Consider the following 20545-nt stretch of genomic DNA (forward strand, 5'->3'; position numbering starts at 1 on the left):
TTTGGAAGAAATTCCTTGGCTTGTGATCATGGTTTGAAAGGAAGAATAAGATTGGAGAATCTTCCTGGTTTTGAACTCCTTGAATTGGATTAGTATCAGTCATGTCTTTTATTTCTGATCACCAGGGAGACCAGGACTTGCATGCACATCCCCCACAAGCTCTGTAGTTCTGCCTTAAGATAAGGATTACAAATTTCATGCTTTGGGATTTTTCAAAATGCCTGTAAAGAATTGAAAGTAAGTGTTTTGACATGACACCTTTTTGGTGCAGAGTGGGGCAAAGATTCTTATCTCTCTCAGAAGCAACAGAGCCTAGCTATGGGGAAGGGTAAGACATGTAGCAGTATCACCCCCAAGCTTCCCAATTAGTATACTTTATAAATAAATTAATTAACTATTAATTTAAACTGATGTAGGAAAGTAAATTTCCTCTCCAGTGAGGATGGCATAAACACTCATTTTTCGCAATTTTGTAACTTAAGAAGAGTAATTCTGCTTTCTCCATGTCCTTTTCACTCCAGAAAAATCAATTCATTGTTACATGTAATAAATATTTATTTCCCAAGTACCGAAGTCCTTGGTCTTGTATGTTATGTCTGATAATCTGTAATATAAAACAATATCAAACAAGTTCTCATGGACTACTAGTCTTTGACCTGATTAATTAAGTTAAATTAATTAAAATTAATGTAAAAATCTTAAATATTGCATTTAACATTTTTCCAGTCAGTCTAAGCAAAAGGCAAAACACAATACTTACATATATATATATATATATATATGCAAATATGATTAATTGCCTGAATAGAGCAATTTTAATAACAGAATCTTCCTTTTCCTGTTGCTACTAAAATCAGAAGATCAGATTTCTGTATGTGCTATTACTAATCTATTTCTTATAATTTTTATATTCCTATTGCACTTAGAAATTTAGAGAAAACCAAGAAAAACATTTTAATGATTTCCTGCCTTGGCCCAAATAACTCAGTTATTTCTAAGGTGGATACTAAGGATTATTATAATACATTGCCCATGTAAAAACAACTTTAAATGCATTTTAACCATGTAAAAATAATTTTCACAATTTTTGAAGAAATCTAGTATTCCAGCCCTCAAAGTTTAAAGAAAGTCTGTGACAAAAAAATGACATTTATATTACAGATATTTTTTTTCTACTGGAAAAAATATCCATATTTTGAAGTTTTCTGTAAACTAAGAAGTCTCACAGATCTATAGGAGCTTAGACAACCTGAGCTGCAAGATTTCTGAGTGACTTCTAGAAGTATCTTGCCAGCTGTGACTCTGAAAAGTCCCCTCCTTGCAGAGTACTCCATGGTCCTCCACTGTCCTAAGTCCCAGCTTCATTACAGAGTCTAGAAACAGGGAGATGTGACTCATGCTGAGTGGACTCCCAAAATTAAATAGGGTGAATTCTGCACCGAAAGCATGCTCATGCTGTTGGGGAATTTCACAATATTTCACAAAGGTGTATTTGGGTTTACTTGAAATGTACTATTGAGCCTTTCCCCAACCTCAAACTTGATTAGAGAGATATTCTTGCAATTTACACAAACTAAACAGAACATTCTTCTTCCACAAATGCATGATGTCAGCAACTTTTACCCAAACCCATATTTGATAACTCTGCTATTTAAACTCACAAGCGGAGTACAAAAAGCTACCTAAGTTGAAAGTAGCTAAGCTCATAATGATTTGTGCTGGTTTTAATTAGTATATTCTATAGGAAGCTGAACTGGAATAAAATATTAATAGATATTTTTTTCATTGTTCAGCAAGCCTGATAGGCTTTTATTTCTTAAACAGTGCTGATCTGTTTAATCTGATTTAAGTCACGCTTCTCCACAGCACAGTATGAAGATTTCAAAGCCTGTGTTTCTGGAAAAACAAAGTAAAATAAAACAAAACCCATGCAAATGAGCTTAATCAGCATAATATCAATGAAAACGTGATTTATTACCAGTCAAAACCTCTATCATTTGTTTCAGTAAATTTTTGTACCTCAAAGACAGACATTTTTGCTATGTGCAAATATCATACTTCTAATTAACTTGGAGAAAAGGGGATGACTGAAATGGAAAGAAGACCAAAAATATTGATAAATTTGATCAAAATGTAATGTCCTATTCTAAAAATAGAAAAATTTATTTTGCCAAATAAAATAATACTTAACTGCAACCTCACCTGATCAGTAATTAAGCAAAGGCTCCCATAAGGCTTCCCTGGAATTATGGCCTTTTAATTTAGCTTTGAAGAAGAATACATTTGGATTAAAAAGATATGTTCTAACCTCATTTATATTGACAGAGTTGATCTATTACTGTAGAGTCTGTGACCTTGATAACACATAGAAATTTTAATATAGACATGATCTCCATTCAAAAAATTGCAGAGGCACATTGTACACAGAGCTTCCCCATCAGATACACCAGCCTTATCTATATTAGCATTATTTACAGGACGATTTGGCCTTGTAAGTGACACTGAGGAGTGTATAAAAAGAAAATTCAGAAGTCAGCAAAATGCATTGTAAATAGGGAGGCATACTTTGCTTTTCAAAGCAGTATTACAGGCAAGAGAATGGTGAGAACAGTCTGTAAGCGATTGAAAAATAACCTTCCTAGAAAGGTTTAATTAAAATTTTGTAATGCTACAGGCACCTTATTATTGCTTCAGGGAACAGATGCAGAATATCCATGTTCCACATATACTAGAAATTCCATTATGAATAGGACTTATCCATAAAAACATAATAAAACATAACTCGGGATAAAAAAGGATGGGCAAATGTTTTGGGTTTTTTTCATTGTCCAAAACACAAGGACAATGTCTGTCTGACAGCATGTCATCTGTAGGGCGCAAGCATAAACAGTGCATAAATAATAGGTCTTGCCCTGCCACTTACTAATTCCTTTCCCCAGCACAGGGCTTGGATGAACCCAGGTAAGACAGAAGGTTCCTGCTAAGCCCTCATACTCATAAACATTTTTATAGCCTTTCACTGAAATTGGAAAAGCAAAAAGTTTTTATTCTGTTTATCTCAAAGCTGAGTTTATTCATCATTCAAATTGTGTTGTAAAAGCTGTCTTTCTGTGTTTACTTTCTCATCATAATTCTATTGTTAGAAGACAAATTTGGTGATTCTGACATTTCATCCTGTTCTGGTCGCTACCTGTAGTATTTAAGAATGTAAGGGATATTCCCATGCTGTCATGACTGACAAGATAATTGACTAAAAAGAAAAATAGAAGATGTAAAAATTAATTGAAGTAAATTGGAGATGTGAATGTAGGGCATTTAGTTATTCATCCAAGAACAAAAGGGGCTAAACAGAAAAGAGAACATCCTGCAACACAGAAAAGTCAATATTCTGCAAACCATAAAAGGCAAAGTACAACCCATTCTTCTCTCTGCCTCATAGAGAAAAATTCTCATTGTCTATTGAATTCATGAAAGGGCAATTCCACTGGCCCTATTAAGCTTCAGCTCTTCAGTATGGGAAGCCTGCAAGAGTGGCTTTGCCTGGGACAGGAAGCCTCCTCCCCAGTACAAGAGAACTTGCAGGTCCAAGGCTGCCCAGCGTGCTCATGTGCATTAAGCCTGTCCCCCAGGCAGCCTGCAGCTCTACCAAGGCAGCCATGCAGATGGAAAGCTTGCAGGAGGTGAACCATGCTGTGTTTACATCTGTCCTGGGATACTGCACTTTCAGAGACACAAAGACATGGCCATTAGAGTCCCTCCACTGTAAACGAGACATTTTCTCACAGTGAACAGCTTGGGTATTAAAGCACTAATGTACCATTTACTAAAGGCAAAGTACTACTGATGTTAACTATAAAGATAAAACAACTTTTTCTGAAGAAAAGAGAGTTTGAGGGAATTTAAATCTAACCATTTTGAGACGCTGAGAAATTTTCTAGGGAAGTAAGGTTTTTCAAATTCCCCTCATTGAAACAGGATGTCAGTGCTTATGGGTTTTAGCTTTTGTCAATGTCTGTTGCTGGAATGATGGTTACCAAAAGAAATTGTGAGACTGGTCACTCCACAGCAGTACCTTATTGTTCAGCCATAAAAAAGACACATATTTGTTGCAAAAATTTTGCATGATCCATAATAATCATTAAGGAAGGTTTGTTCCCTTGGAAACAAAGAGTTCTTTTATAAATGGTACCTTTTTGAACTTTCTGAACTTTGTCTAACAAATGTTTAACTCCAAAAATTTCAAAACTGTTTCAAAATGGCTGATTTTTTCCCCCACTTTTTCCTCAGTTAAACTACTACTGGGTTCCAGTGGTAACAGAGTTTTCAAGTAGATTTAGATAAACTGAAGTTATTTTTATCAACAACTTTTTATCAAAGCAAGTAAACCTCAGCGAAAGAATACCATAGTCATAGAGTCATAAACATAGCACAAAAACACTGTCCCTCAGAAACTGTCTCACAGCTCCAGAACTTTCTGTTCTGTAAAACATGAGAAAGAACAGACTTCTGGAACAAAACCAAAAGTCACATTATTACTGCTTCAGTCAGGTGAAACCCTGACCTGAACAGAAAGCCAGAGATGATGAGCTGCTGTGGTGGCACTTCTGCAATATACACCGCAAAGGTCCATCCTGCAATAGACAATACTGGTATGATCAGTGCTTCAAAACTCTTCCTAAGAATTCCTGAAGTTACTCCTCCTCAGCAAGATGGCAAAGACTGCCCATAGCACAGCAATAAAAGAAAGAAAACTGAATTTTCAGGGGTGTTCTACAAAGAAAGCCATAGTGTGCATCTTCCTTCTCTAAAACAACAATTCATGAGAACAGTGGGACTCATGCTGAGACCATTTTATGCTAAACTGGCACTCTGCAGTTTTACAGACAGTAATCATAAATGTGTTCATCTGCCATTATGTAACATGGTTCCATGCAATATATTAATTATAGTATTTTATTTATGCACAGAGTACTGTCAATGTTATGGCTTCAAATGTTTGCATTAAAAATCCCAAATAAAAATACAGCGTGCTTTCCAACCACAGAAAAAGTATCAATTGGTTTGTGGGTCATAGGCTGATCTGATCAAGAATTGAAAATACCTATTCCATTTTTGACTGATTTCCTTCATGGAAAGCAGATTGTCAGATAAAATACCCTTTTTTTCCTGAGAAACACAACAAGCCTGCAGAAAAACTAGTGGAAGGGGGGTCAGCTTACAGCAGAAGTATTTGTTTTGGAAATTCTATTAACAAGATTTATTGGGGCTATATTGTTAGTGCCCCATTCATGCTAGTTTCTGGGCTCTCTAAAATGCTGCCAATGCTCTTGTTCTGGGAAACCGTTCCTGTATACTATGGACTGATGTTTTCAGGATATACGGTTTTCTCCCACAGCAACATTGCCTTTTTCTACAAAATGCTATTATAGTAGAAAAAAAATGTTTACTAAAGTATATTTTTTAGAAACCTCATATATTTTTTTCTATTTACATATTTATGTCTTAAAATACAAGGAAAAACATTCATGTTCTCCACAGTAGTCCTATACATGAGTACAAAGATTTACTGAAACCCCTTGAAACCATGGCGTAAGAATAAGCACATTGTTCCCAAATTATTGATTTTGTTCTGAGAAACAGATAATGAAAACAGTTAAACATACCTTGAAATAATGTGTAAGCTCTTTGAAAAGCTTTAGAAGATGAGAAAACTTAAAATCAGGAGATATATTTTTCCCCATTAAAATTAAGCAGCAGCCTATCAAAACAAAAAATTTTTCTCTGTGTTAACATTTGAAATTACTATTGCCACAGAGACAGAGCTGCTGAATATGGGTTAAGGTAGGTGAGAATGAGAGAGCATCTTGTCTGTCTTACTGCACTTTGAGGTATATTCTTAGAGCGGAAAGGCTGAATATCTACCAGTCTCACAGAGCTGATTGGTGCCTGGACTGTTGTGGCCATCCACAGGAAACTTACCAAAACCCCACAGAATATTTGTCCACTGGCACTATTTCAACCTGCCAGTGCCTCTGACCTTCAGACAGCTTTGTTTTTGTGGAGCATATAGCAAGGCTTGAAAGTTTGCTTTACAGGGGAAACCACCTGGGCATTGTGCTAGCTCCAAACCCACACACCGTGAAGGAAGACCTCTGTGAGTTGCCCTCGATTCTTCCTATGCTCTTCTGCTTTTAAAAGGTTTCTGCTGAAGAGTTTTATCCAAGGGGATAACTTGTGTTTCCCAGTCTGTTTTTGCTCCAGCAGATGCCTACTATGTCTTGAAATCTTGAATTTCATGGGATGAGGGTCCTAGAAATAGCCTGATGCCTTGGATGGTAGCATAGAGCAAAACCTTGTGCCTGCCTTAACTGTTTTCTTCTCTAGCAAGAAAATCTATAGAGCCCCTATAAAGCAACTGTACTTTTTTTGCCTAATTCCACTGCATGTTTTTTCTGCATTGCTAATTATGTTTCTGGGTAAAAGTTATGTATTAGAACTGCATTACAAAGTTACACTTAATAAACATGCAAATAGTTTCCTAAATAACTGTCTTTACAGCGAGCTTTGGCAGCTCCTATTAGAGATATATTTTGTTACTGTGAAGCTTCTGGTTGCATTTCTGGCAAGACTGGGAATCGAATTAATGTGCCATTTAAATAAATTGAGCAACATGCTAATTATTGCCAGAAACAAATTAGTGAAACCAGATTGCATTCATTTAAATCAGATAAATAGGTACTTCTTCTTACAAGTAACCGTTGGTTGTTGCTGTAAAGACAGTCTGAAAAAATTTTTGACAATGCCTTTTGACAACTGCTTTTCACTTGCTGGTGAAATCACTGTTTCCATTCTACCACTGTTCCCTATTGTACCGAATAAAATTGGCCTGGTGCTATAAAGAGCTTCAAAAGGAGATTGAGAAGAATAAAAATTAAGCTTCCCAAGAATTCCCACACCTTAACTGTAATCTCACAACTGATTTTCTGAACCAGGAGTATAGTAGTGTCTATGGCAACTTCTACCCATTTCATTAAACTTTAATGTGAGAATACAGACGGCCAAACGAGAGAGGATAACCAGTGAAAAGTTTACACAATGCCTCTGCAGTGCCACAGTCTCTGCATGAAGATCTGGCTCCTGGCAGACATTTTTAGCTATTTATAGGTTGAGTTAATTATTTGCAGAACTGAAAACCAAACTCTTCAGTTCTTCCTTCTGTAGTACTTGACAAGGAGTCTGGCTATGCTGTCAGGAGGATTTTCAAATCCAGTTTTCAAAGGTGTCTAAATGATTTTAGAAGTTTATGTCCCATTTTCAGAAGCAAACCACTTGTTTGTTAACTCACACTTGATTGTGAGAAAATGTCTTTTTTTTTTCTGCAACAACTCCATATAGGTTTTGTTTTGGTTATTTCCTGTTGGATTGGGGTTCATTTCGGGTTTGTTTGGGGTTTTTTAAAAAAATTTAAATGTCCTGAAGAACTTGTATATTTTCTTCTTAGTGAAATAACAATGGCAAAAAACCCTTAAAGCACTAACTAGTACATACTGTCTTGCAAGTTGTTAATAGAACAAACTTGCACTAACTGTACAAATGAACAGACAGGGACCTTCTTGGTTACAAAATGAAGCATTTTAAAATGCTCAGCATTTTAAAATACTGGGTCACCCCAAGGATAATGCAGGTTCCTCTGATTTTCTCCAGTCTGATGTTTGGACAAAAAACTCATGCAATTTCCTGCAGGGGCCTGCCTGAAATTTGTTTGCATTGCACATCCCTCTTCTGAAAGTAAAAGCCCCAGGAAATCTGCTGCCTTTTGTGCAACAGAGCTAAACCAAAAGCAAAGCTATACATCTTCACTTTTCCCTGCGTTTCACTTTGAAATTTCATTTAACTAACAATAATTGAAAGGTTTTGATCATTTTTTATTGTTCTTGGCAAATGGTACTTGGCTGGATTTTTAACCGTGCTTCATATGTTGACTAGTCATTTTTTTAGACAGCACATAAAAGCTAATTCTCATTTTCTCATTACCCTTAGTTACGCTTTTTACAGACTCTTGGTGGCTTGGGGCCTTTTATTTTTCTTGCTTCTTTTTAAGTTGCATAGAAGCACCCCTTCTGAGACTAGTTTATTGGAGACTGGAATATATTTTTTTTGTTATTTTGACTAAGATGGTCTTTTAAGGACAGGGGCATGATTAGCATGTGCCCTGCTTCAGTTTGCTTGGCAAGGGGCCTCTGTGCCACAGCGGTTTAGCCAAAAGAAACAGCCAATCTCCTTGACTCCTGCACAATGTGCTGCATGTTCCTGTGTTCCTGTGTTTGATGGGTAGAGGAAGAATGGCAGTGCAAAGTACATCATGAAGATCCAGCATTTCTGTTGTCTGCAAAAGATTTTTATTTTTTTTTTTTAGTCCTCCTTTTCTCCATGGAACATCTACACCTACAATCTGGGCCAAGTTTGCTAGTCTAAATGATTGCAAACCCTCTTCTTAATCAATAACAGACATGGTTGGTAATTTTACTAGTTGTATTTATTAGCAAGGATTTTATTTCCAAAGGCCCCCATGCCCACAGTAAAGGCAGCCACCCAAATTCAGTAGGTGTAAACTGCCAGAAAAGTGGCTTATCACAACACCTGTGATGAGGAACTTAGCGTAGTGTTACTTCTGCACTCTGAGTGATTTCCAGCTAAGTTAAGTTACAAGAAATAAAGAAGTATTTCTGTGATTCTGCTGAATAGGGTTCTCAGTTGAATCTGCTAATGTATCCAAAATTTTCTTCCTACTGCATTTTACATCCCCACTACTAACAACTTCAGTCTTTTAATGTTCTCAAATCAAACTTTAAAAAAATAAGGGGTCTTTTTTTCATGTGAGTTTTCTCTTTTCTTCCCCCTCTAACTTAAACCTTGTATTTTAAGATCCAATCTACATCAAAATGCCTATAAGTTTTCCAAAAAAGAGATTATTACATAACTATGTAATTATTAAATTCATAACAACTCACTCATTTGCAATACTGTGAGTTATTACAAGTTTACAGTTTAGCTCATGCCATCTTTGAATACTTTGAAATAAGTTTAACAAGTGCAAAGACCCGAAGAAAATGTTGGCCAAACTGCGTCATAAGGCATTTCATATTTGATAGCTAATTTTCAGGCAGCTTTCTTCAGAATATTAAGGACTTTTCAGATGATTGGAGCATAATGTTCAATATTTAAGGCAGGAAAAATGGCTTTTATTCTTGTAGTATGTGATAAGAGAAGTCAGCACTCTTTGGTGACTTTTTAAAAAGAAGCTGTTTAGAGAAAATGCTGTTTCTTGCACATCTTCCAAAATTTTAACCATCTCTTGATTTTAAAAAGTAGTTAAGGAACTCTTTTTCTCAGATGTCCATCTGCTTCTACCAATACTGCTTACTGTAATTCACAAGCCATCACTGGCAATGTCCACTATCACAAACCCATTATTGTGATTTCAGAGAAAGAGCAACCTGCTCTAGAAATCTACCAAGAATACCACAAACACAGAGTAAATACAATCTGTACAGAATAACAGCAGGAGAAAATCAACTGTAGAAAAATAAACCAGTTTGGTTCACTACCAATACCATTCAGCAATAGCTAAATCCGGGTCAAAGTATTTTAAACTAAACTGAATGTGCACACTCATGGGTATATAGAAAGCTTAATAATTTTTATCTGTGAATTTATGGCCAATTTTAAAAGAAATTGTAAAAGAAATTTAAAAGAAAATGTAAAATAGAGTGAGGATAAGAGAAAGCTCAGGAACAGCTGGTTTGCAACATGCAGTTGCAAGTCCCTGCCCTTTGACAAGTTGCTGCACATTAGAAGAGCAGACAATAAGACTGGTTTTTACGCTCACTGCAGTTATTAAGCTAAGAGAAAGTAATGGCAGTGGACAGTGATAGAGACAGAGTAAATGGAAAAGTTATAAATTCCATTTTTATGTCTAAATTACATGACTACTGATATTAGGAAATATCAGGCAGAGAAAAGCAGACAATTGGAAAATTGATTGAGTCATCAGCTTAAAAGTCTTGGCAATACAAGACCTGACAACTCTGAAACAGGTTTTAGAATTCTAGATTTCTTCAGCACAATGGTAAAACCAAACTTTTAAAAACTTTGTTTGTCTGAGTGTGTGTGTGTGTGTGTGTGTGTGTGTGTGTATGTGCATATTTTAATTCCCTCTTTTGTGACCAAGGAGTTTCACAGACCCATAACGTTTAGATTTGTTTTTCAGAGATACTTTTCGAAATTCATGTTTGGCTTTTAAAATTTAAATTTCATTTCCTAAATTCTCATATAAACACAGATCTGTATGTACAAACTCCATTACTGATTGCACAGATGGTAATGGTAGAACAATTTGTACAATAAATGGAAATTTGTCCATGTATAAATGGAGATATCATTAAGGCCACTTTTAAAAACATGATCCTGCTAAACACTTTCTGATGCTGCTCATAGTAATTGTCACATCTTCAAACAGATTAACACCTGCCAAAACTGAAGCATTTTTCTCCTTAGAATAGAGGATAATTCAAGATAAGCTCTTTTCTAGTTTAGCAAAAATTATTCTGAAGAAAAAAAAAGACAAAAAAGTACTGAAAATTAATACATCTAGATTTAAGTCTCTAAATAAACAGTATATTTATTTTTTCATCACAGACTCTTTTGAAGATATGCATTTCCCTGACTCAGGAATCATGAGCAAGGAGTAAGTACTGTACCTGAATGTTTGCCAGCCTCCCTTTGGTACTCAATACTTAGTTGTATGTGCATCCAATTATTAATGTTCATTTTATTCTTCACTCATGCTAAAAGGTTAAATGGCAGGCTCACAGTCTTTCCACATCTTCTAATCTGTTACTGCCTTCTACTTTTGTCCTTCCTGAAACTGCCATGTCCTACTTTATCTCCTAGTTCTCAAATCACCCCTCAAGGATGATTTCTGAAGGGTGACTTTAATTCCACTACACTTGCCTCTATACAAACCAAGTATAAACCTCTAAATACCAAGTACATTAACCTGATCTGACTTTCTAAGAGGGCATTTCAGGTTTTTAAAGAAGGCTAAAGAGCCATCAGCTCCATGCAAATCATGCCAGTGCTGAGGGGTTCTGTGGGAGCAAATGAAGTCACAAAAAAATTACACATGAGCAACTAAAGATCTTCCAAAACCTGGGAAAAACAGATGTAGCGCTCTAGAGTGAGCTTGTAGGAACTACAAGGGCAACAAAGCTGAGGCTTGATTTTGAATGCCAGTTAAAATACGTTGAATGCATGGCCAAACCCAAGGTCATATAGGGATTCAGTAGCACATCCTGGCAAGGAATGCAAGCTTTCCAAATCCCACTCAGATGTCCTTCACTGTGAAACACTGCCTCCTGTGTTTTTTTACAGCTGGAGCCTTTGAACACAAAGTTTTTCAAAGCAGTGCCAGAGTCATATATTAGTGGATAGCTCTGAGAATATGTTTTAAATAATCTGGAGCCAATGGATTTTTTCCATGGGTAATAGATGGAATTTAAAATTATTATTGTGTCACATTATCCCTAAAAATACTTCTCTTGTGTAAGCATTCAAACTGAACAACTCATGTGGGAGATGGATTCAGTAACTTTTCACTTTCTTCATGTGTTTATCTTCTCTTGCATACTTCTCCAAATTTATGTCTGCTTCTTGAAAAAATATTAAGACAGAACTGAAAGGCAAAGACTGAAAGGGGCTTCTGTGTTTTCTGTTGAGATATTTTCCCCAAAGGAAACCTGATTGTCTAACAAGGTGACCCATCTTTCTTTTACTATGAGGCATCTTACCTTTTACCCATAATGAGTACCTGAACTTCTGCTCAGGTTACCTCACACCACTTACACTGCTGTTGCAACATTGTACCATCGATGTAATCCCTTTTTCTTCATTTTAGGGCGCCTTTGCTTCTGTGTAGCATCACAAAATTACTGTCCATTTGTTGCTCTTAGCCATCCCCACCCTCTTCTCTGTAGCAAACATCTAAAGCACATTGACTCATACCAGCTGCCTGGGAGTGTATGTGTTGCATCAGGATTCAACAGCACACACAGAAAGGAAATATTCAGCATTGAAATATATTCCCTTTGCTGCAAACCAATTCAGTTATAAGGAACAGAGCAATTCATATGCTGCCAGGAATGTGTGTTTTATTTCAAAACATGTCTTAGGTAATTGAGAGCAATTACTAAAATTGACAAAGGGAAATAACTCCCCAAATCAGTCTTTTGTTTTAGATCCTTGTGTGTCAGACTTTAAAGCTTTACCTTCTTTCTCCTTTATATTTCTCCCTTTTGACTGTCTTTCCACATTGCCTCTTCCCCATAGGTTTTTCCATGTTTCCTTCAGTGCTCCCAAATGATGGGAGCCACCACACAGGGCCTTCCTTTAAACACAATTTAATTCCTTTAACAGATCCTCTGATTGCTAATATGAGAATGTATTTTTGACAGTTGGAAAGCTTTAATTTGATGCAATATGTAAGTGAACAAATCATGGAATGGTCGAGGTTGGAAAGTATCTCTGAAGGTTACCTCATCCAGTCTCCCTGCTCAAGCAGGATCATCTAGAACAGGTTGTCCAGGGTTGTGTCCCGTTGAATTCTGAATATCCTCATGGATAGAGACTATGAGAAAACTGTGCCAGTGTGCACTTGCCAGAGCAAGGAAGTTTTTTCTTGCATTTAAACAGAATTTACTGTATTTTTGTATTGATAAAATTGATACATTGATAAAATCCCCCTCAAGCCTTCCATTTTCCAGAGGGAACAGTACCAGGTCTCCCAGGCTCTCTCGGCATGAAAGATACTCTGGCCCTTTACTGGACTCACTCCAGCAAGTCCATCTCTTTCTTTTGCTGGTTAGCCCCAGGTTCCATACTCAGGACGGGGCTTCACTGGTGCAGAGTCACCATCCTCAGCCTTGCTGGCAATACTGAGGATGCATCTGGCCTTCTTTGCTGCCTCATGCTCAGCTTGGTGTCCACCAGGACCCCTGGATCCTTCTCTGCCAAGCTGGTTTCCAGACTCAGCAAAGATTGGTGAATGGAGTTGTTTCTTCCCATATGCAGGAGTCTGCATTTCCCTTTCTTGAGCTTTGTGAGTTCCCTCTCTGCCCATTTCTCCACCCTGTTGAGGTCCCTCTGAATGACAGTACAACTGACTGCTGTATCAACCACTCCTCCAAGTTTTCCACCTCCTGAAATCTCGCTGAGGCTGCACTGTCACATGGGTCACTGACTAAGATATGAAACACTATTGGCCCCAGTATCAACCCCTGCGGTACACCACTACTGACTGGCCTCCAGCTGGAGTTTGTGCCACTGATCACAACCCTTCAGACCTGGACATTCAGCCAGTTTTCAATGCTCTTTATTGCCCACGTGTCTAACTCATATTCATCTTGTCTATGAGGCTGAATCATGCATGTATATGCACATTCTATTATGCCTTTTTCCTATTCTTTTCCCTTTCTTCTAACATCACATTAGAAGGGATGTTATCACATCATGTACTTACTTTAATGTCCCTTACATTCCCAGAGTGGGGCTGGGTGGAGCAATGCACCCTGTGATTGGCGCAGGGACTGTGCAGTTCAGGGAACAGTAATTTTCCTTCAAGTATTGAATTTTGCTAATTTGTGGTTTTCGTCCAGGGGCACAACCACATTTCACTTTTTTCATATGTCGGCTTCAGAGAAGAACTCAAATTCAGGGAACATAAAGGAGGCCATGTAATTTCCTGTTTGAAAGTTTGCAGAACCCTCAGGTTTTGCATGTCACAGAGGATACAACAGAAGCCACACTCTGGAAAATGTTATTTTTGGCAGCAGCAAGAGGTCACAGTTCGGGGAGGGGGTGAGGTTAGTGAGATTCCTTCAAGGTATGGCACTCTTTCGTTCAGACTTGGATCCATCAGTCAGGATCCCCTCACATTTCCACAGAGAGCAGGGGACCTGCAGCTTCTGCCTACCATCCCAATGGGAATTATAAGGATCTGTGAAAACATTTTTTTTTTCTGTAGAAAAGCTCAGCTTCTACTTCATTTTCTCTTGTGATTATTTTTAGGCACCCCAGACACTAAGAAAATTTCACTGCAGAAACATCCTACAGCTACCATGACCTATAAAGAAACAGCTAACTCAGCTTAAAGTAGTCAGCCTACTATTGAGAGTAACATACCAACAGCAGCTCACTGCTTGATGAAAGCAACCTTGGAGGATTTACCTCCATGAGCAGGAAAGGCTCTCAGTTCAAAACTAGCTCTAGCAGATTCACCTTGACTGAAGTCCCTCTAGTAACCAAATTAAGACATGGAGTCAGGTTTTATGCATGAAGTCGAATTTGTGTGTGTGTAGGAGCACTGACAGAATAATCTAGTACAAAATTGTGTTCTGGCAGGTAATGCCAGGCAGCTCTTTCCAGCAAAAGAAAAATTTTGTGTATAATATCCAATATCAAGTCATTCTGTCTGAAAACTGGTATCTATGCTGCACTTGCAGATTTTTTTTCTTCTTCAGAAGGGAGTGCTCAGGTTTAACTAAATGAGAAGACTTCACTAATACCCATTTTCTGAGATATCACAAAAACACACTTCATTTTTAAGGAAGTTACACTTTCATGGGGTCCTGGACCTACAAACAAGAAGGGGCAAACACTAATTAGAAAATTAAGAACCATTTCTGAGGTCCTGACAGGTTTATATATACTTTGTTATAGCTTTTATAGGTGTCAAATACATAGATAGACAGCTCTCCATCCAAGCTTACACTTGTTTTTTAAACTGTGATCTTCGTGGGTCACTTCCATCATAGGCTATTCTATGATTCCATGATTGATCAGTGGCAGGACTCACCCAGTGTGGGTCTATAATTTTGAATGCTTAATAAAATCCAAAAGAATGGCCATGTGTTAATTTAGACCATGACACCCATTCTGTAAATACAGAAATTCATTAATCAGTGAATGAAATACTGTAGTTCCTTCAGCTGGCAGCAAAACAGATGCCTGTGGACCTGTGTATAACTTTTGTGGGAAAATCCCATGTGTACAAAGTCGCTTAGCATTTATCATATCACAGTTATAGTAAAATAATACAAAATAAGATATGCACATATTTTCTCTCCTATCATAAGAAAAATAAAGCCATTTATTCCCCTAACATGAAAATCTATTCAAATAACAGCTTTAAATCCATGGGCTTAAATTATGTTACAGTCAACATTCTCTTTCATGCTCAAGCAAAAGATATTCCCAAAATCTCTCAAAACCTTGCTGCAGTCAGTCATCTGGTACAAAAAGCAAAGCCATAACCCATTGTTCCTGATATTTTTAACTAAGACCACAAATGAAAATAATATCTCAAATGGAACTCTCTCTGTCCATCACAAAATAACACCAAAGAGCACAAACAACCTTTGTGGTTCACCCTTGCACAGACTCTTGCTCTTGGAGTGCAGTGCAGAAATGGGTTTAACAGAGTTTCTGGCACTGTGCACTCATCCTCCTTTCTGTTTTTTCATTTCATTTTCTCACAAAGCTGACCAGAGGGAAGGAACACGCAGCTGCAATTGCTCTCTTCAAGGTCTAATAACAGCCATGCAATATATCACTTTAAAATACATTTTTTTAAATGAACAAGTTGCCCTCGAGGCTGAGGACTGGTGAAATCTCCCATGCTAGATCAAACCACTGCTTTTGGTTTCAGCCACAGGCCCTGCTGTGACTGCTCCTTTGAAGTGCTCACAGGTAGGGGCAGCTCAGCAGAGAATGCCCTGCTGTGCTAAACCAAGGAGCTTGAACCCAGAGATCTTATTTTCTGCTTGTTCTTGAAAAAATCCTGCTGAGCTGCAGGCATAGGTATTCAAATAGGAGGGCTATAGGTACATTAGAAATATTGCAATTGATTAAATGACATTTTGCATGGGAAAGGAGCTCAGATTTAAGCCAGGGTCTTTGAGCCTAAGTGTAACATAGCTATAAACTGAATTTCAACCTGTGTTTTAATGCTGGTGGCTTACTTCTGCTATGAGAGTGGGTTTTAACTACATCTGAGACTGAAGATGTGGTGTCACCTGCCTGTAAAATAGATACAGAGATATCTCTCTGCATTGAGAAACAACTCTTCAAGTTCCAACTAAGCTACAGCAAATTTAAAGGCAGCGTTTTAAGACAGTATGTTTCTTTGTCTGCAGAGAGGAGCTTCAGCCCCAGCTGTGAGTACTTCAAAGGCATAGATTCCACAGCTGGTACTAGAGCTAGAATTAAGATGCCAGCTTCAACATATGCTAGATTTTATGATCCAGAGTTTTTCATCATCAGTTTTATTAATGTATACATTTTAATAAATTGGAAGTCATCTATAACACTAATTTGCAATTTTAAATACAGCTACACTCGAAAATATTATTTAGATGAAGGAGACATTTTAGAATTTGTGAATTATTTACATTTTTCACAGGTTTTCCTTTCCAAAGGATCAGACATATACCTCCTGTAGTTTGGTAAGGTGCTGAAAGTAAGAATTGCCTTTATTAGCATGTCGAGGTAGAACTTTCCTATTATCAATAAAGGCCTCTGAAATATTTATACAGTATACAGAGGAATGACTCCATAACCTAGCCAAGTACAAGGTTGAAGCTACAAAAAGGCCAGTGCTACTACTTGGAAAGATGGCATTATTTCCTATACTTTTTCCTGAAATAACTAAATCACTTCAAGCACACAGCTTGGCATGTGAAGGGAGAGACAAGAGTGAGACTGCAGCTTTTGCCACTCTGTAAGTGTGGCAAGGCAGGTAAGAACAAGCTCCTCATCACAGAGATGCTGTATCCAGGGGAAGCTTGGCTTACCCTGGGGTAAAGCACAGATTTCATAATATTGCTTAAAAAAAAATCCCACTGATATACATGTAAATAGTATTTCCTAGATTAATCCACAGACCCCCCCCCCATCTTATCCCTGATCCACAGATAATGTGGTTCTGCCATTCTCCATCTCCTGAGTTTGGAATCTAAAGATAGGATTTAGAGGTGGGCAAGGGACACAATAGGAAAACCCCTGCTGGTCCATTGTCTACAGGGTGTATTGAGCCAACAGGACTGGAAAAGTATCTTAAGAACAGGCTTTTTGGGGGCTATCAATTCCATTTTCAGTCATGGGGTTTATTTCATCTGAAATGAAGCCTACTTTGAAGAGTTTGCCCTTTTAATGAAAAATGTAAGTCAATAATTTACAGCCTTGCTGACAAAAAGGTCTCTTTAAAAAATCCTTAAGATTTTCTCAGTGAAATAGCTTTTTTCTCTTTGACTGAATTATTTGATAAACAAGGCATTCTAGTGTATTTGGCTTTGTTTATATGCTTCCTCTCCTTCAAAATGAAATGAAAAAAGACAAAAATGTAGAGAATGAGATGAAATCAGGAGTAAAAGCTAAATTAAACTGGAGACAGCTCGAAGCTTCCTGAGAGTCCTTTCTGCATACTCATTACACCTCCTGTTTCCTCCCTCCCTTCTCTAGGCAAGAAGCAACATTGCATTTTATTAGCCCACGATGAGAAGCAGTACAATGTTTGCTATCTGGCCAGGCTGGAATTACTGTCAATTCAGCTGCTCTGTGCAAGAGACATTAAAGAGTATCTCTTGTTCCATACTGGGGTTTACATTTTGTCTGCAGCTATGAAGCTTTTTCAGTCTTTTTAACAAGGACACTACAATGTCTTTGGAGGGATTATATCGTTGCCCTTTTCTTACTGCAACTTAAAGTATAATAGAGAACCATGGAGTAACTATAATGCTGTAATTAACTGGAGTGGCTCTGCTGATGTTATTAACCATGAGCATATAATTCAAGTGGCTTCTAAATAGCCATAAAGCCCCAGGAGTGACATACAGCTCCATATTCACTTCATAACCATCTGTTATTATCAAAATATGTTGGATTTTCCAGTTTATGGTGAAAGTTTTAAAGTAATGCCTGTGGGAAACACAAAAGGTGGAAAGGCTCTTAGGTGTGAGAAAAAAGCACAGGGGGAGTAGGCAGAAATTATAATACATTTGTACTAAATATTAGTTTTATTTTACTGTATCAGATCCAAGACATGCTTGTAATTCTTATTGTCCTTTTTTCTCCCCAATGCAATATTCTTTTTCATTCTAATTCTTCATTCTGAGCAATTTATGTACATCTGACATATCTGTAGCCTGCATTAGGGAGAAGTGGAAAACATGCAGTTCAAAACCATTATGACTTTCCCTGCCCTGTGGTGCAGAGCTCAGCTTGTGTGAGTTGTCATAGCTTTATTAAGGTCAACGTTCCAGCAACTGGTAGAGCATCTGATGCTCCTGTGGTTTTGATCTGAACACACTCACAATTTCCTTCCCATCTGCTTTCCTTTACATGCTAAACATTTATATTTCAAAAACTGTGTTCTTAGAATTGCACCTTTTAATTCACACACAAGCACTTAAAAGTTTTTAAGGTGCATATGCCATCTCTGGCTTCTGGGAACACAAGACAAGAACCATGGCTGGCAAAGCAGAGTTTTAGCAGGCATCAATCCTTAAGTTTTTGGCAAAGAATTGGAATTTCCTGATTTTTTTTTTTCTGCTTCTGTTATTATATGCAATATCATTCGAATTCTATTTTTAAAGATCAAATTTTCAGGACAAATTATTAAAAACATTAAATGGGTCACAAGGAGCTAATAAGTCAAAGGAATCCAATAAGCTGGGCAAGGTGAACTTTACCCCTTCCCTTTATCAGTAGTCTGGCCAAATGTCTCAAGTACAGCCAAGCAGCCAGGCCACTGTAGCTGTGTGGAAAGAACTGGAGGCTGAGTCGAAAACAGTCAAGAGATGGGTGAATCCAGTTGTTGATTCCAGTGTGGGGTGGGGATGGTGTTATGGAGTACTGTTTAAATTTGGGACACAGTCAGATCTGGGACTGGAGTTTGAAACTAAAGTAACCAGAGCTCGTTTATAACAGGGCTCTGAAAGGCATTTGAGGTTACATGAATGCTGCTGCTGCTACGGACAAAGAACCTCTGTTGGTTTGAGGCTGTATTATAATTAGTACTAGAATAAGAGTTAGTGTAAAGCTGTCAGAGAGTAAGCAGTGAGAAGGTGGTTGTGTTGATGAATGACAGTGAGACCCATAGGGACAGCAAATGCACATTACCAAAGGTGACTTTATATATGTTTATGGTTTGTTGAGACACAGTAGTATCTGGAGCAGAGGTCAGGGAATTAAATGAGCATGAAGTGAATTTAATATGATGGTGGATTTGATCGGACTGGTAGAGCTCAGGTAAAAACTGTCCCAAGGGATGCAGAGCCAGAAGTCAAGGGAATTGATAGGACTATCAGAGCAAGGGCTTTGCCAGGCACTGGTAGCAAGATTCAGCACAGGGTTCAGATCAGACAAACTCATGGCAGTGAGGCAGGGGCAAGGCTAACCTGGGAAGTCAGTTTGCTGGTCAGGGTTCTGGCCTTACCTAGTGGGGGTAGTAAGAGTCGGACACAGCACCATGGTTGCTGGGCAGGATCAAAATCATGCTGGGAAGTCCTTTGTGGATTGGGGTATCGATCAACAGGGTCCATGGACAGACATGCACATGCCTGTGGCTGATCTGGAGTCTGTAACTTCTGTGAATTCATTGGGTAGGGTCTGACAGCCCCATTGGACTGAAATGGGGATCCTGGGCCAGGGCATTGGGCTGGGCCAGAGGCCCCAGGGGGTGGGTGGTCAGAGCCTTTAAGGACTATTAGTGCTCTCAGGGTCCTAGCAGTAGATGATGAGCCACTGACCTATCTTTAAGGTTCAGAATTGGGGTTGAGGCTAAAGGCATAGATTTATGAGATAGCTTTAAACGGTGTCAGATGTACCCCACAGAATTAGGATGTGGGCTAACAACAGCAGCATGGTGGTTTGGTCTATGAAACGTTTCACTCAAGTACAGTTAAGGCTAAGTTCCACTCAGTGAATAAATAAATACAGTAAAAGGCACAGTTTATTTCTGGATCAGTATAGGCTAGGATAAGAGATGTGAATAAGAGCTTTGCTGACTGATGGGTTAAAGCACAGCAATGGCCAAAAAAAAATGAAGATGGATTTCTTGAGTTTTTTACTTCTGGGCATGAACAGGAATACGTTGCAGACCAACCTAAAGCAAGGACAAAGGGCTTCCTTCAGAAAAATAGACGGGGTTTTGTGCATGTGTCAGTGGTCAATTCAGCATGGGCAAATACTGAAAATGGATCCCACTTCCAAAGAAGTTTTGGTTGTAATTAACATTATTGATTGTTAGATATTACTAATATTATGTTTGAAGCTGAGACCAAAGTATTGGCTTTAGCAATTCCAGTGATCTGTTGAACTAGATGGAAAATTTTCCAGTCTTTCACAGGACTTTTCTGAAGTCACCCCACTGGGCACACCATCACAGTGAAGCTGGCTGAGTACAGCACCACTGATCCTGGCCTTGAAAGTA

At 38.0% G+C, this 20545-nt stretch overlaps 1 protein-coding gene across 3 annotated transcripts in view; it reads left to right on the top strand.

Moving 5' to 3' along the window:
- The first annotated feature begins 6022 nt into the window (after positions 1–6022).
- CLNK (cytokine dependent hematopoietic cell linker) overlaps positions 6023–20545 on the top strand; it is a 57317-nt gene continuing 42794 nt past the window's right edge. For all 3 annotated transcript variants that reach the window (XM_017727621.1, XM_017727619.1, XM_017727620.1), the window contains exons 1-2: positions 6023–6154; positions 10699–10747. In XM_017727621.1, the coding sequence (XP_017583110.1) occupies positions 10713–10747 (35 nt within the window). In that variant the 5' untranslated portion in view covers positions 6023–6154; positions 10699–10712. The remainder of the gene's footprint in view (positions 6155–10698; positions 10748–20545) is intronic.

The sequence above is a fragment of the Corvus brachyrhynchos genome, unplaced genomic scaffold, assembly GCF_000691975.1.
Source record: "Corvus brachyrhynchos isolate BGI_N302 unplaced genomic scaffold, ASM69197v1 scaffold80, whole genome shotgun sequence".
NCBI lineage: Eukaryota > Metazoa > Chordata > Aves > Passeriformes > Corvidae > Corvus > Corvus brachyrhynchos.